At 29.2% G+C, this 15,079-nt stretch overlaps 1 protein-coding gene across 1 annotated transcript; it reads right to left on the reverse strand.

The window, feature by feature from the left end:
- Positions 1-11,652: 11,652 nt before the first annotated feature.
- On the reverse strand, positions 11,653-12,993 carry LOC127291645 (uncharacterized). Its single transcript, XM_051320844.1, has 3 exons — positions 12,942-12,993; positions 12,117-12,704; positions 11,653-12,011 (listed from the first exon to the last, which is right to left on the reverse strand). Exons 1-3 carry the CDS (start codon positions 12,991-12,993, stop codon positions 11,653-11,655), a joined length of 999 nt encoding a protein of 332 aa, XP_051176801.1.
- Positions 12,994-15,079: the final 2,086 nt, after the last annotated feature.

The raw sequence follows: 15,079 nt of genomic DNA on the forward strand, positions 1-15,079 counted from the left end.
AGGACAACTTCTCAAAAAATTGATCGGATTCCTTTGATACCCGTCACTCAGTAGGTTTTGGGGTCGCTGATTACGAATCTCAAGACTGTTTTTAAAAATTCAAAATGGATAATCCAATATGGCGGATGGCCAAATTAAACATTTATCGGATTGGTTTGCAACTCGTTACTTAGGGGGTTTCAGGGCTGCTAACTGTGAATCTAAAAATTTTTGAAATTCATTTTTGAAAATTCAAAAGGCGAACGACTATTTATAAAATTAATCTGATTCCTTTGCAGCTCGTTACTCTGGAGTTGCTGAGCTGTGATTGGTGGAGGATAACCGGAATCGAAACTTAATCCAAAATTTATTTGATTGATTCAAAATGAAGTCGGTTGTCACTTCTGATACCGGTTACTCACAAAGGAAGTGAAAGGGGAAAGATACATCAATTCTCTCGACCTTAAGGATCTTTAATATTTTTTAAATAAAAAAGATAAGAGGCAGTCCTTATATAACATAATTATACAGTTTTATAGAGAAGGGGGGTCAAAAAAGAAGTTCACCTGGAAAAATTAAAAATTTGTACGTTATCTATTTATTATATTTAATCAAAATATAAATAAATTACCTCTTCCTTGTATTAAAAACCAAGAATTACAATAGCAGCAAAAAAATGTACACAATAGAGTACATTTTTAAATCAATTAAAAATTATAATACTGCTTCCATAAAGAGCAAAAAAAAAACTTGTTATTTGCGTTGTTATTTTTTTACCCCTTTCCGGCGCTTCTTCGGAAATAATTCTACCTGTTTTTAACACATTTTTTACGCCCTTTCGAATGGTAATATGAAAAAGTGGAACAAATTTTAATAAACTATGAAAATCGAAAATTTTAGAGATCGGGTTCGGTAAATCGTTAATTAATTGTTATTTTTTACCTCCATCCGGCGCTTCTTCGACAATAATTCTTCCTGGTTTTAGACTCATTTTTTTACGCCCTTTCGATTCTTAATGTGCAATAGTGGAACAAAATTTATTAAACTCTGAAAATCGCGATTTTTATAGATCGGATTCTTTAAATCGTTAAGTAATTGTTATTTTTTACCTCTTTCCGGCGCTTCTCTGAAAACAATTCCTTCTGTTTTTGACTTATTTTTTTACGCCCTTTCGATTGGTAATACGCAAAAGTCGAAAAAATTTGAATAAACTCTGTAAATCGAGATTTTTAAAGATCGGATTCAGTAAGTCATTAAGTAATTGTTATAATTTATCTCTTTCCGGCGATTCTTTAAAAATAATTCTTCCTGTTTTTAACTCATTTCTTTAAGCCCTTTCGATTGGTAATATGCAAAAGTTGAAAAAATTTGAATAAACTCTTTAAATCGCGATTTTTAAAGATCGGATTCGGTTAATCGTTAAGTAATTGTTATTTTTTACCTCTTTCTGGCGCTTCTTCGAAAATAATTCTTCCTTTTTTAACTCATTTTTTACGCCCTTTCGATTGGTAATATGCAAAAGCGGAAAAATTTGAATAAACTCTGTAAATCGCGATTTTTAAAGATCGGATTCGGTAAATCGTTAAATAATTATTATTATTTATCTCTTTCTGGCGCTTCTTCAAAAATAATTCTTCCTGTTTTTAACTCATTTTTTTAAGCCCTTTCGATTGGTAATATGCAAAAGTGGAACAAATTTGAATAAAATCTGTAAATCGCGATTTTTAGAGATCGGATTCGGTAAATCGTTAAGTAATTGTTGTTTTATACCTTGAAGAGTTATTCCAATAGTCAATAGATTATATTTATTTAAATGCAAGTAAAGGAAAAAAATAGAGTATCATTTATTTCAAAAATATAACGTTACATTTTGGTATAGATATGTGTGTGTATGTGTATGTATATGTATATATATATATATATACATGTATATATATGTCGAACGCATGATATGGGGACATTTCATGAAAGAAACGCATGTTTTGGGGACTTTTTGTTAGTTTGGGGACGACCCCAAACTAACTACAGACGCAACGTATGGTTTGGGGACATTTTCAAAATTTTAAATAAAAATGTATAATTTGGGGACATTGTAGTTCGTAAATAACTAAGAGATGGCAGGTAGATGTCGGTTTAAGTGCCAATTTCGATGTTCACATGACGACCCCAAAATATGCTTTTCATAAATAATGAGTATATAAAAGAGTTTTACAAATGTATGTTTCCACTAACACCAAAGAACAATAGAGAACGTTGATGTAATAACAAGCCAGTGCCCGTTAAAATTAAACGCACTATGGCTAGTTCTTGCATCAAGGTGTTTAATTATATGGTTAAACATTCTAAGTATGCGCAGTAGAATTATTATTAACCAATTTATGCGCAGTAGTGTTAAACAACAAAAACATCAGTACTAAATAGGTAAATAGCAACAACAGATGCGCAGTAGAGTAAAATGTCTACAAAATATGCGCAACAGAATTATTTACGTTAAATAGATACTTTTTAACTTAGAATAGTCAAATACATGCGCAGAGGTTACATTTTCAACTAAATTATGCGCAGTTGTTAATATCGACAAAATGACAATTATTATCAGTAAAATTATGCGCAGTAGTTTTAATCGGACAATTCATTGGTACCAAACACTTAAATAGTAACTATAGATGCGCAGTAGAATAAAATGTTAATGAAATATGCGCAAAAGTATTATTCACGGCAAATAGATTCTTTTCAACTTAAAATAGAAAAATACATGCGCAGAGGTTACATTTTCAACTAAATCATGCGCAGTTGTTAATGTCGACAAAATGACCGAAGCAGATATCAAAAATATGCGCAGTACAAATATTATCAATAAAGTTATGCGCAGTAGTATTAATCGACCAAATCATTTGTACCAAACACTTAAATAGTAACTATAGATGCGCAGTAGAGTAAAATGTTAATAAATCATGCGCAAAAGTGTTATTTACGTTAAATAGATTCTTTTCAACTTAGAATTGGAAAATACATGCGCAGAGGTTACATTCTCAACTAAATCATGCGCAGTTGTTAATTTCGAAAAAATGACCGAAGCAGATATAAAAAATATGCGCAGTACAAATATTATCAATAAAATTATGCGCAGTAGTAATTATCGACCAAATCATTTGTACCAAACACTTAAATAGTAACTATAGATGCGCAGTAGAGTTAAATGTTAATAAAATATGCGCAAAAGTGTTATTCACGTTCAATAGATTCTTTTCAACTTATACATGCGCAGAGGTTACATTTTCAACTAAATCATGCGCAGTTGTTAATTTCGACAAAATAACCGACGCAGATATCAAAAATATGCGCAGTACAAATATTATCAATAAAATTATGCGCAGTAGTAATTATCGACCAAATCATTTGTACCAAACACTTAAATAGTAACTATAGTTGCGCAGTAGAGTAAAATGTTAATAATATATGCGCAAAAATTTTATTCATCTTAAATAGATTATTTTGAACTTTGAATGGGAAAATACATGCGCAAAGGTTACATTTTCAACCAAATCATGCGCAGTTGTTAATATCGACGAAATGACCGAAGCAGATATCAAAAATATGCGCAGTACAAATATTATCAATAAAGTTATGCGCAGTAGTATTAATCGACCAAATCATTTGTACCAAACACTTAAATAGTAACTATAGATGCGCAGTAGAGTAAAATGTTAATAAAATATGCGCAAAAGTATTATTCACGGCAAATAGATTCTTTTCAACTTAGAATAGAAAAATACATGCGCAGAGGTTACATTTTCAACCAAATCATGCGCAGTTGTTAATGTCTACAATATGACCGAAGCAGATATCAAAAATATGCGCAGTACAAATATTATCAATAAAGTTATGCGCAGTAGTATTAATCGACCAAATCATTTGTACCAAACACTTAAATAGTAACTATAGATGCGCAGTAGAGTAAAATGTTAATAAATTATGCGCAAAAGTGTTATTCACGTTAAATAGATTCTTTTCAACTTAGAATAGGAAAATACATGCGCAGAGGTTACATTCTCAACAAAATCATGCGCAGTTGTTAATATCGACAAAGTGACCTAAGCAGGTATTAAAAATATGCGCAATACAATTATTATCAATAAAATCATGGGCAGTAGTATTAATCGGCTAAATCATTTTTAGTTAACACTTAAATAGTAACTATAGATGCGAAGTACAGTAAAATGTTAATAAATTATGCCCAAAAGTATTATTCACGTTAAATAGATACTTTTTAACTTAGAATAATCAAATACATGCGCCGTAGTTACATTTTCTACTAAATAATGTGCAGTTGTTATTAACGACAAAAAGACCTAAAAAGGTATTGAAAATATAACGAAGCAGAGAAAAATGTTATTAAAATATGCAAAAAAGTACTATTTACTTTAAACTGATGTGTATTTTACGTAGTGCGGCAAATATATGCGCAAAACCATTTCAGAAAAAAAAATTTGACTTAAAATTTGCAGTAGAAAGCCCCATATGTAGAACATGCATAGTAGAATAATTAGCAACTAATTTATACGCAATAGTATTAATCGAAAATAACAACTTTACTAAAGAGTTAAGTATACGCAATTTATAACACTTCAATTTCAGAGTGAAAGTGAAGCACCTTTAAAATCACAAACAATTATTTAAAAAGCATTTGTATATTTAAATGTTAAATACATGAATATGAGTGATCTAAAATGTCAATGAATCTCGTTGATAAATCATTCAAAAAATATACAATCATTATTTGTTATCAATCAACACACTGACCGACATACTTTAAGTTCAGGTGAGGTTAAGGTAAGCTGCAAATGTCCTCTCTACCGTAACCTTACTGTAAGCTACGTGTAGTCTTAATGTAAGCTTCCATGTAAGATAACTGCCCAATGAGAAATTGCCACGAGTAACCATTGGCGTATTAATTGGTCCAATGATGGGAGCCAATGAAAAAACATTTTAAACATTTAGTTGCAGTGAAAATTGTGTAGAAACTGAGTGGAAACTGTGGAAAAGTGTAATTGAATTGAATAATAAAAGTATTTAGTGATAGATTTGTGCTGTATTTGTGATAAATTAACGTGTTATTATTAAATAAATAAAGTTTAAAGTGTAAAATGTTCGCGTAAGTGAGTTTGACAGGCTAGAGAATTTTCTAGTGACATCCAAATTGATAGTCGATAAAGAAGTTGAGCCGCCGACTTTGCACGGTAGGTGGCATCATTCCTGCTTTCTCCTTTTTAAAAATTCTCTTTTTCAATTGTAAATAGAAAAATTAATTAATTAATAAGTTATATAGTTTCTATGTTGTCATTTTTTTTAACACTTGAATTTTTGAAGATTGTTTAATGAGATAAATTAAACTTGTATAATCGATGCAAATTGTTGTTTTTTAATTAAATTCAATTAAATTAATTTAATCATAATTTTAATAAAGAAAACTTTTTTTATCTTTCTTTATTTTATTATTATTTATTTTTAATAAAATGTAATTAAAAGAAAAGATTTATTTAAAAGTATTTTAAAAACAACAATTTGCATCGATTATACAAGTTTAATTTATCTCATTAAACAATCTTCAAAAATTCAAGTGTTAAAAAAAATGACAATATAGAAACTATATAACTTATTAATTAATTAATTTTTCTATTTACAATTGAAAAAGAGAATTTTTAAAAAGGAGAAAGCAGGAATGATGCCACCTACCGTGCAAAGTCGACGGCTCAACTTCTTTATCGACTATCAATTTGGATGTCACTAGAAAATTCTCTAGCCTGTCAAACTCACTTACGCGAACATTTTACACTTTAAACTTTATTTATTTAATAATAACACGTTAATTTATCACAAATACAGCACAAATCTATCACTAAATACTTTTATTATTCAATTCAATTACACTTTTCCACAGTTTCCACTCAGTTTCTACACAATTTTCACTCCAACTAAATGTTTAACCAATGTGTAACGAATGTACAACGAATTCAGGGTACATTCCGATTTCGAGATCCGCCAGGGTTTTGATCAAACATTGCATACGTCAAGAGGGATTAAAAAAATATACACGTATATTTTTATATCGGCGGAAACTCATTGTTAAGGGTAGAAACCACCCCTTTAGTTTTAAGTAAAAAAATTCAATATCTTTTTTTAAATTGTTTGGATTTGCTGTCAAATTTTCAAAATTCAAAATGGTGGATCCAATATGGCGGAAGAATTTGTTAAAAATTCATTGAAATCGTTTAAAACATGTTACTCGAGGGTTTTTGGGGTCGCTGATTACGAAACTGCAGTCAGATTTTCAAAATGCACAACGGAGGATCCAATATGATTATTTTGTAGCCTTTAAAAGGTTGATTCATATAATTTATTAACTGTGAGGATTTGGTAATCGTTTTTTCCCTGACTTCCAGTACTCAACAGCTTTCTGTTTATAATTATCATGAATGACATTACTTTGAGAAGACGTCTGATAAACTGACTTTTCCTTTAAAATCTGCTCAATATCAATTAAATAATTATTATCATTTTCATCTTCTATGGCATACGGGTCTGAAACTTGCATTGCATCTTCAAAATGCAATGATTCGTAAGTTTCTATGAAGAAAGTATTATTTATAGAATCTTTTATAAAGTTTTCAATATGAGAACTAAAAACTTTTTCTTCATCAGTTATTACGCTTTCCAGATCATACTCAGGTTGATCGAAAGCTTTTTGTAATATGGTTATAATATTCGTGGAATTCATTAATATCATAGCGATATTTTAATAAATACATTAAATACACAGCAAAATTTAATCAAACATGCCAATGCTTAATTTTTTAAGCTTACAATGTAAAGAAAATAAACAACACTTCTCTATAACACGTATTAAAATGCAAATGGTTTCACATTGATTGGCGTTATTTTAAAACAAATGATTATCGCTTTAGAGAGTTGACAAATGACTATCTCTCTAAACCGATAGTTATTTGTTTTAAAACAAACGCCAATCAATGCAAAATTTGTTGTTCAGTTTCTTTGCATTGTAAGTATAAAAAATTGAGCAATTGCATCTTTGATTAATAAATCCAAAGAATACTTTAACGATGTTACAAAATGCTTTCAATGAACATGCACATGATCCAAAAAGCGTAATAACTGATGAGGGAAAAGTTTTTCGTTCTCATATTGAAAACTTGATAAAATATTCTATAAATAATACTTTCTTCGTGGAAACTTACGAATCATTGCATTTTGAAGATGCAATGCAAGTTTCAGACCCGTATGCCATAGAGGATGAAAATGATAATGTATTTTAATTGATATTGAGCAGATTTTCAATGAAGAGTCAGTTTATCAGACGTCTTCTCAAGATGTCATTGAAGATACGAATTACTAAAACTATTAACGATTACTAAAACTGGAGACATTTCAAAGTAAATTCAAGCGTGTGAAATCAAACCGACAGTTAATAAATTATATGAATCAGCCTTTTTAAAGGCTACAAAATAATTATATTGGATCCGCCGTTCTGTATTTTAAAAATCTAATTTCAGTTTCCTGATCAGCGACCCCAAATACCCCCGAGTAACATGTTTCAAGCGAATTCAATGAATTTTTAACAAATTCGTCCACCATTTTGAATTTTAAAAATCTAATTTCATTTTCGTAATCAGCGACCCCAAAATCCCCTGAGTAACCAGTTTCCAGCTCAAAAAAATATTACGATAAGAAAGTAAATTTTTGTCAAATTTTCTCTGTAAAAAAATTAATTAACTAAAAGACGTAATTATTAGCGACTTAATTTTTTTTACTTCGAAAATTTAACAAAAAATTTATACGTAACACAAAAAAAATTTTCACCATGAGAAAATAAATTTTTATTCAAATTTTCTTTGTAAACAAATTATTATTATAATTGTTCAATTTAATTATTAACTAAACTAAAATGTCACTGGATTTCTTTTAAAAATTAAAAAAAATATATAATGACAATTTGTCATGAATTGACATATTGACCAACATCATACTTTATGTTCCCAAAAAATAACATTTCATATAAGATGAAAACTAAAGTAAGTTTAGAGTCACAAGCAATTTTTTAACAAGACATGTTATTTTTAAATGTTTATTGAATAAACATATCCACGAAAGGAGAGAAAAAAAGTATTAATTCAAGAATTATATATAAATTCTTAAGAAACAATAATAATTACAGATGTTAGATTTATGAATTTAACGGTTTTTGACTACACTGAAAAAAAATTCTAGTTAGAATTACAAGAATTCTGGTTATTCCAACTAGAATTCTGGTTAGGGTATATTTAACATTTTGATTCTGGTTAGGTTAACCAGAATTCTGGTTATTTTAACAAGAATTCTAGTTAATGCAACTAGAATTCTGGTTAACTTAACGAGAAAGTAATGTTAAATATAGCCTAACCAGAATTTTTTTTTCAGTGTATCAATGAAAATTAATAACTATTTGTTATCAATTGAAATATTTACTGACAGCATGCTTCAGGTACGCAAAAAATAACACTTCCCTTGACGAGAAACAAGAAGCAACTTTTGAGTCAAAAACAACTTTTTGACGAGTATTATTTTCATATTTCAATTGCATACAAATAACTAATCTAAAATGTCAATTAATTTCGTTGAAAAAATGAAAAAAAAATAAAATGAGAATTTGTCATGAACTGACATATTGAACAACATCATACTTTAGGTTCCCAAAAAATAACATTTCATATAAGATGAAAACTAAAGTAAGTTTAGAGTCACAAGCAATTTTTTAACAAGACATGTTTTTTTCAATGTTTATTGAATAAACATATCCACGTAAGGAGAGAAAAAGTATTAATTCATGAATTATATATGAACTAGCTAAAAGAAACGCGCGTGAAATTCTTTATTCATAATTAAAAATTTATTTTATTTGACGAAAAGGTATTGAAATTTGGATCTCACAAAATTAATAATGTTATTTTTGAAATCCTTATTGTATTATTAATTCAACATTATGGTGTTCTAATAAAATACAATAGTTTAGTTAATTTGTATAAATATAATCTGTGCATAGCTTCTGGTGGACATACAGAACGTGTGTTTAAACAATGTTCAATTTCATTATATTGCATATTTCCTGATTACAATCTTCATACCCTATTATTGCACAGTCAATATTACCTTCAAATTTTTTACTCAAAAATCATATGCTATGATCATCGAATTGTCAGCAATAAATTTAAATGACCCATCTTAGGGTCCATGCAAAGTGAATTTCTATTTTGATTACCGCAAGGTCCATGAACTTGAAATCGCTTTACAATGTTAAAAAGTTCTGGATTCTTTGTTTCGTCTATGGGATTTCAGCACATATCATTTTATTTAAAGTTTTAGCATCGCAAATTTGTGTACGTAAAAATATAATTAAAGGGACATTTGTCAATCCACGCTTTTTCTTCTCTATGAAAGACGATACATATAAAATTGTAAATGATTAAAATTACAAGTACCTTGAGTATGCTTGAGGTTAACAGTCCAACCAGGATCACTATAAGAAAACATTGAAGGATATGTCATAGGATCAACATTTTCATTAACAATAAGACTAGAAATTGGAATACTCTTTTAACCCTTTGGGTGTATACATATAACGAGTTTCATAGGATGTTCACTACTTTCGCTAACAAATACAAATGCTACTTCAATACCAGATAGAACATTAAATTTGCTTTGACTCAATGATCCGTCGCGCTTAATCAACATTTGAATATTCCTTATAGGCTAATTTTTAGATTTTGATGATAACCATTCCCTATGCGATTTATTCTTTAATCGTTCCAGTACTGCTTCATTGGTATCAAGAATGTACAACTAACCATAGTTTCGGTTATCATCACCATCAAGATGAAGGGCATATGTATTATGATACATGTCCGTGTACATGAAAAACATAAGAACCATATCATTGCTCTAATTTCGCTCCCATGCTGGTGAAGACTAATGAATAGAAGCTTAAGTCAAATAATAAATTTTTGAAATAAAACGGATAAGGATAAATACAAAATACTTTGCAAAAAGTGAAAAATTAATTTGAATCTTTTCTCAATTATTCTTGAAATATATGCATATCATTTTTAGTTTGATTTACATTTTCAATCATTTTAAAATCTTCATTACTTAAAATAGAATACTCTTTTATGTTCTACATGGTCTTCTTTAAATTTCAAGCTGCTAATAAAGTCCATTTTCAAACCGATCACGCGTGATTTCTCCTTTTTCAGAGAATCAATCATTTACATGTGTTTCACCTATAAAATATTTCATTAACTGTAAATCAGCCACCGAATACAATAAGGATAATACTTTATATAGGTAACTTAGCGTTGCTTAACCTTTTTTCACATTACATCAATTTCGATATTGAGTATCATTCAACTTACTTTCCTCTGCCCTATTAATTTTGGGTTCATTAAATCAAGTTTTCTAATGTCTTTAAATCTTTTTGTCTCTCAAATTAACAATTGATATTCAAATCAATATTTAGCTCACAAACTATTATTTCCCCCGTAAAACAATATTCAACCCGCTTTCTATTTAAATAATTTTAAAAAAGCCAGCTTCCACTAATATCAAACATATAATATTTTCTTTCTTTAGCAAAACATATTCAATACCAATTTTATCCTCAAAATTCAAATATCTTTAATGCCAATGTTATCCAATACCAAAAATTTTTCCAAAAGTAATTCGTTCCCTTATTTTCCAAGTTTTTGATGACTCAACGAAAACATACTTATGTGGTATTTCTGTGTACAAATACTTGCGAGCTTCAGGATTTTTTTCATTTAATTTGAACCATGCTGTTAATGTCGTATTTTTAAATTTATTAACTGCTTCTTCTTCTAATCCTTCTTTAAAACATATTAATTGCTGATTTGGTAAATGTACAGCTAATCTATAAGTTGTATGTGATTGTTCATGCATATTGAATTCGAATAATCTGTGCATAGCTTCTGGTGGACATACATAACGTGTGTTTAAATAATTAACAATTTCATCATATTTCATTTCCTCATTATCATCCTTATAACCTATTATTGCACAGTCGTGACCTTTATACATATATTTGAATAAATATTTAATGCCATCCGTACTACCACATGGTATAATAAAAATATGACCTTCAAATTTTTTACTCAAATAAAGATTATATGGTACGATCATCGAATTGTCAGCGGTACATTTAATTGACCCATCTTTTTTATAAAAAATGATTTTTTTACCATCATTTCTTCGCCTGAGTTCCGGATAATTCTTAGAACCATAAGTTGTTTCAGAACAAAACAGCTTTGGATATTTTTTTGTACAAAGTTTCTTCTCAGGATCCATGCAAGGTGAATTCATATTTTCTTTTCCACAAGGCCCATGAACTTGAAATAGCTTTACAATCTTAAAAAGTTCTGGATTCTTTGTTTCATCTGGAATTTCAGCACATATCATTTTATGTAAAGTTTCTGCATCGCGAATTGGATTACGTAAAAATATAATTAAATGCACATGTGGCAATCCACGCTTTTGAAATTCTATGACATAAACAAATGCAAGAATTGGTCCAAAAATTTCTTTTCCTTTTATATCTTTCATTATCTCTTAAACTTTTTGTTGAAAAACTCTAGTCACAATATCCGGACGATCAGATGCAGTTTCAATATCCAACAAACTTTCTGTAATCTCACGCCATTTTGGATTACATGTCATGGTAATAAATAAATTTGGTTTTCCAAATTCTTGAACTAATCGCATAGCATCCATAAAACATTCTTGATAACAACGTGGCCCTCCAATAAATGTCGAAGGTAAAATAATCATTTTTCCAAGTCGAACATTTTCCTCTTTTGCTTTATTCGGAAGATAATCCATTAATCCACAATACAATTCCGCTCGGAGTTTTTTTTGTTTTAAACGAATGTATTTTAAACGTTTACCAACTACTTTCGACCAGACATCACCTACATATTGTTAAGTTAATTTTCCTAATTGTAAACATGGATTAAAAGTTCTTCTACATGCAAGACGATACATATAAAACTGTAAAGGAGTAACATTTCGAGTACCTTGAGTATGCTTAAGGTTAACAGTCCATTCAGGATCACCATGAGGAAAAATTAAAGGATATGTCATGGGATCAACATTTTCGCTAAGACTAGATATTGGAATACTCTTTAAACCTTTTGGGTGTATATATATATCACGTTCCATAGGAGGTTCACCATCTTCGCTAAGAAATACAAGTGCTACTTCACTACAAGATGGAACATTAAATTTGCTTTGATTCAATGATCTGTCTCGTTTAATCCACATTTGAATATTCCTTATAGGCTCATTTTTAGATTTTGCTAGTGCTTCTTCTTCTAATTCTACCTCTCTCATCATTTTAAAAGCTTTAGCATAAGGATTAATTCCCCTTAATAATTTATCTATTTCTTCCGTTAATGATGATAAACATTTCTTACTAGATTTATTCTTTAATCGTTCAAGTACTGCTTCATTAGTGGCAATAATGTACAACTGACCATATTTTTGATTGTCATCACCATCGGGATGAAGGGCATATGTATTATGATACACTTGTCCATGTACACGAAAAACATAAGGCCCATTTCCTTTAGGAATTTCTAATTTTGCTCCTATGCTGGCGAATGCTAAGGAATTATTATAAGAACGAATATTTTCTTTATAATTTTTACCTTCAAAGCTTGAATCAAATAACAAAGTTTTCAAATAAAACGGATAAGGATTTAATACTTTCAACTTTACTTTTCTCTTGTGACAGCAACTATTAAATAATCTATCTGACGGCCTTTCACACAAAAAATGTAACGCACTACAAAACTTACATTCTACATTCATCAAACCTAAATAATTCTGTGAAACTTTACTTTCATCGAAATCTTCAAGGGACATAATTGCTACTCCTACAGTGTCTAACATTTTTTGATTTTTCTTATCCTTTTTACATGCCAAATTCTTTTCTTGACGCACTTTCTTTTCATCCTCAGTTTCTGTAGCTAATTTCTCCCTCTTACATGACAAATTTCTTTCTTTGCGTATTTTCTTTTCATCCTCAGTTTCTGTAGCTAATTTCTTCCTCTTACATGCCAAATTTTTTTCTTTGCGTATTTTCTTTTCATCCTCAGTTTCTGTAGATAATTTTTTCCTCTTATATGCCAAATTTCTTTCTTTGCGTATTTTCATTTCATCCTCAATTTCTGTAGAAATTTTATTCTTTTTGCATGTCAAATCTCTTTTTTGGAGTTCTATTTTTTGTATTTCTTTTTCATTACGATTTTCTTTTGTCAGTCTATTATGCTCTTGTATAATTATTTTCTGCTCATCATATTTTATTGCACAAAGTATCTTTTTATCATTTTCTTCACTTAGGAAATGCTTCATTTCTAAATATTTACCTGGTGAAACTTTGTTTACATTATTATTAGTTGCACAAATTCTTTTCTTTTTACTTGCGTCAATCAAAGAACGTTTAATTTCTAAATGTTGTGTTGATAGAACTCTATTTGCATTATTATTTGGAAAACTGTTATGAAAATATGAAGGGTTTAGTCCACCAGTTTGAAGTTCTTCAGCTCGATTTATTAAAAGACAATTCCAATCATCCTCTACAATTGAATTTTTAATAATTGACGATCTCACTGAGGGGAAAGGATTCAACCGATTATTTTCAAAAATTAATTTCAAATGTTTTCTCATTCTATCATTATCAGTTTCATAAATTACACTGTTTGGCATTACGTTAAAAAATACAGATGTTGCAAATGCTATTGCACATACTCCACACTCAACACTTCCAGCCGGTTGTTGATCAACAGCTACAAAAACTACTGTTGGTTTAAAAGGGAACAATCTAATTAAATATTCTATTTGATGAATATTCAAACACCTAGATACCAAGTTTGAAGTAAATCCATCAATTTTTACAAAATTCGTCCGCCATATTGGAGCCGCCATTTTGAATTTTGAAAATCTAACTTCAAATTCGTCATCAGCGACCCAAAAAACCCCTAGATACCAAGTTTGAAGTAAATCCATCAATTTTTACAAAATTCGTCCGCCATATTGGAGCCGCCATTTTGAATTTTGAAAATCTAACTTCAAATTCCTGCATTAAGGCTATCAAAAATATAAAGTCTTACTCCATCGTAATAAACACAAATCCAATGACCAGAATTGTTATTACCGCTAAAAACTATTTGAATATGTTTATCTCTTTCTCTAATTTATACATATGCATATCATTTAACATTACATTTTCATTTTCAATAATCTTGAAATCTTTATTACTTAAAGTAAAATACTCTTTTATAATCGACATGGTATCCTCCTTCAACTTTTAAACTACCGATAAAGTCACTTTTCAAAACAAATCTTTTATTTTAGTTTCTTGCTTTAAAAAATTTACTTACATGTGTTTCACCTATAAAATATTTCATTAACTATAATTCAGCTAACGAATGCAACAATGATAGGCTTATATGAATGTGAATTAGCGTTGTTTAATCTTTTTCCACATTACATCATTTTCGATAATGATTATTATTTAACTTATTTTCCTCTGCTCTTTTTATTAATATTCAAATCAATATTCAACTCACTATTTATCCTCAAAATCCAAACATCTTCAATGCCAAAAATTATCCAATACCAAAAATTTTTCCAAAAGCCAGCTTCCACTATTATCAAACAATCAATATTTTTGTTCCATTATCAAAATATATTCAATACCAATGTTATCCAATATCTTTCTATATTCTCAAAATCGTAATATCTTTAATGCCAATGTTATCCAATACCAAAAAAATAAATGGATTGAAGTATTTTTTATATGAAACATTTAAGACAAGCAAAAGAAACAAATATCAAACAGTCAATATTTTTTTATATAATAATAATAACACAGCCCCATAAAAAAAAGTGTCGTGCGCGGCAGACTAGACTAGTCATTTCCTATGTATTTTGACGCGCTGAACACGAATCCGAAGTCCGTTTTGCTCCATCACGT

Source organism: Leptopilina boulardi, unplaced genomic scaffold (genome assembly GCF_019393585.1).
Source record: "Leptopilina boulardi isolate dan_hultmark-lab unplaced genomic scaffold, ZJU_Lbou_2.1 LbouV2_15, whole genome shotgun sequence".
In the NCBI taxonomy this organism is placed as follows: Eukaryota; Metazoa; Arthropoda; class Insecta; order Hymenoptera; family Figitidae; genus Leptopilina; species Leptopilina boulardi.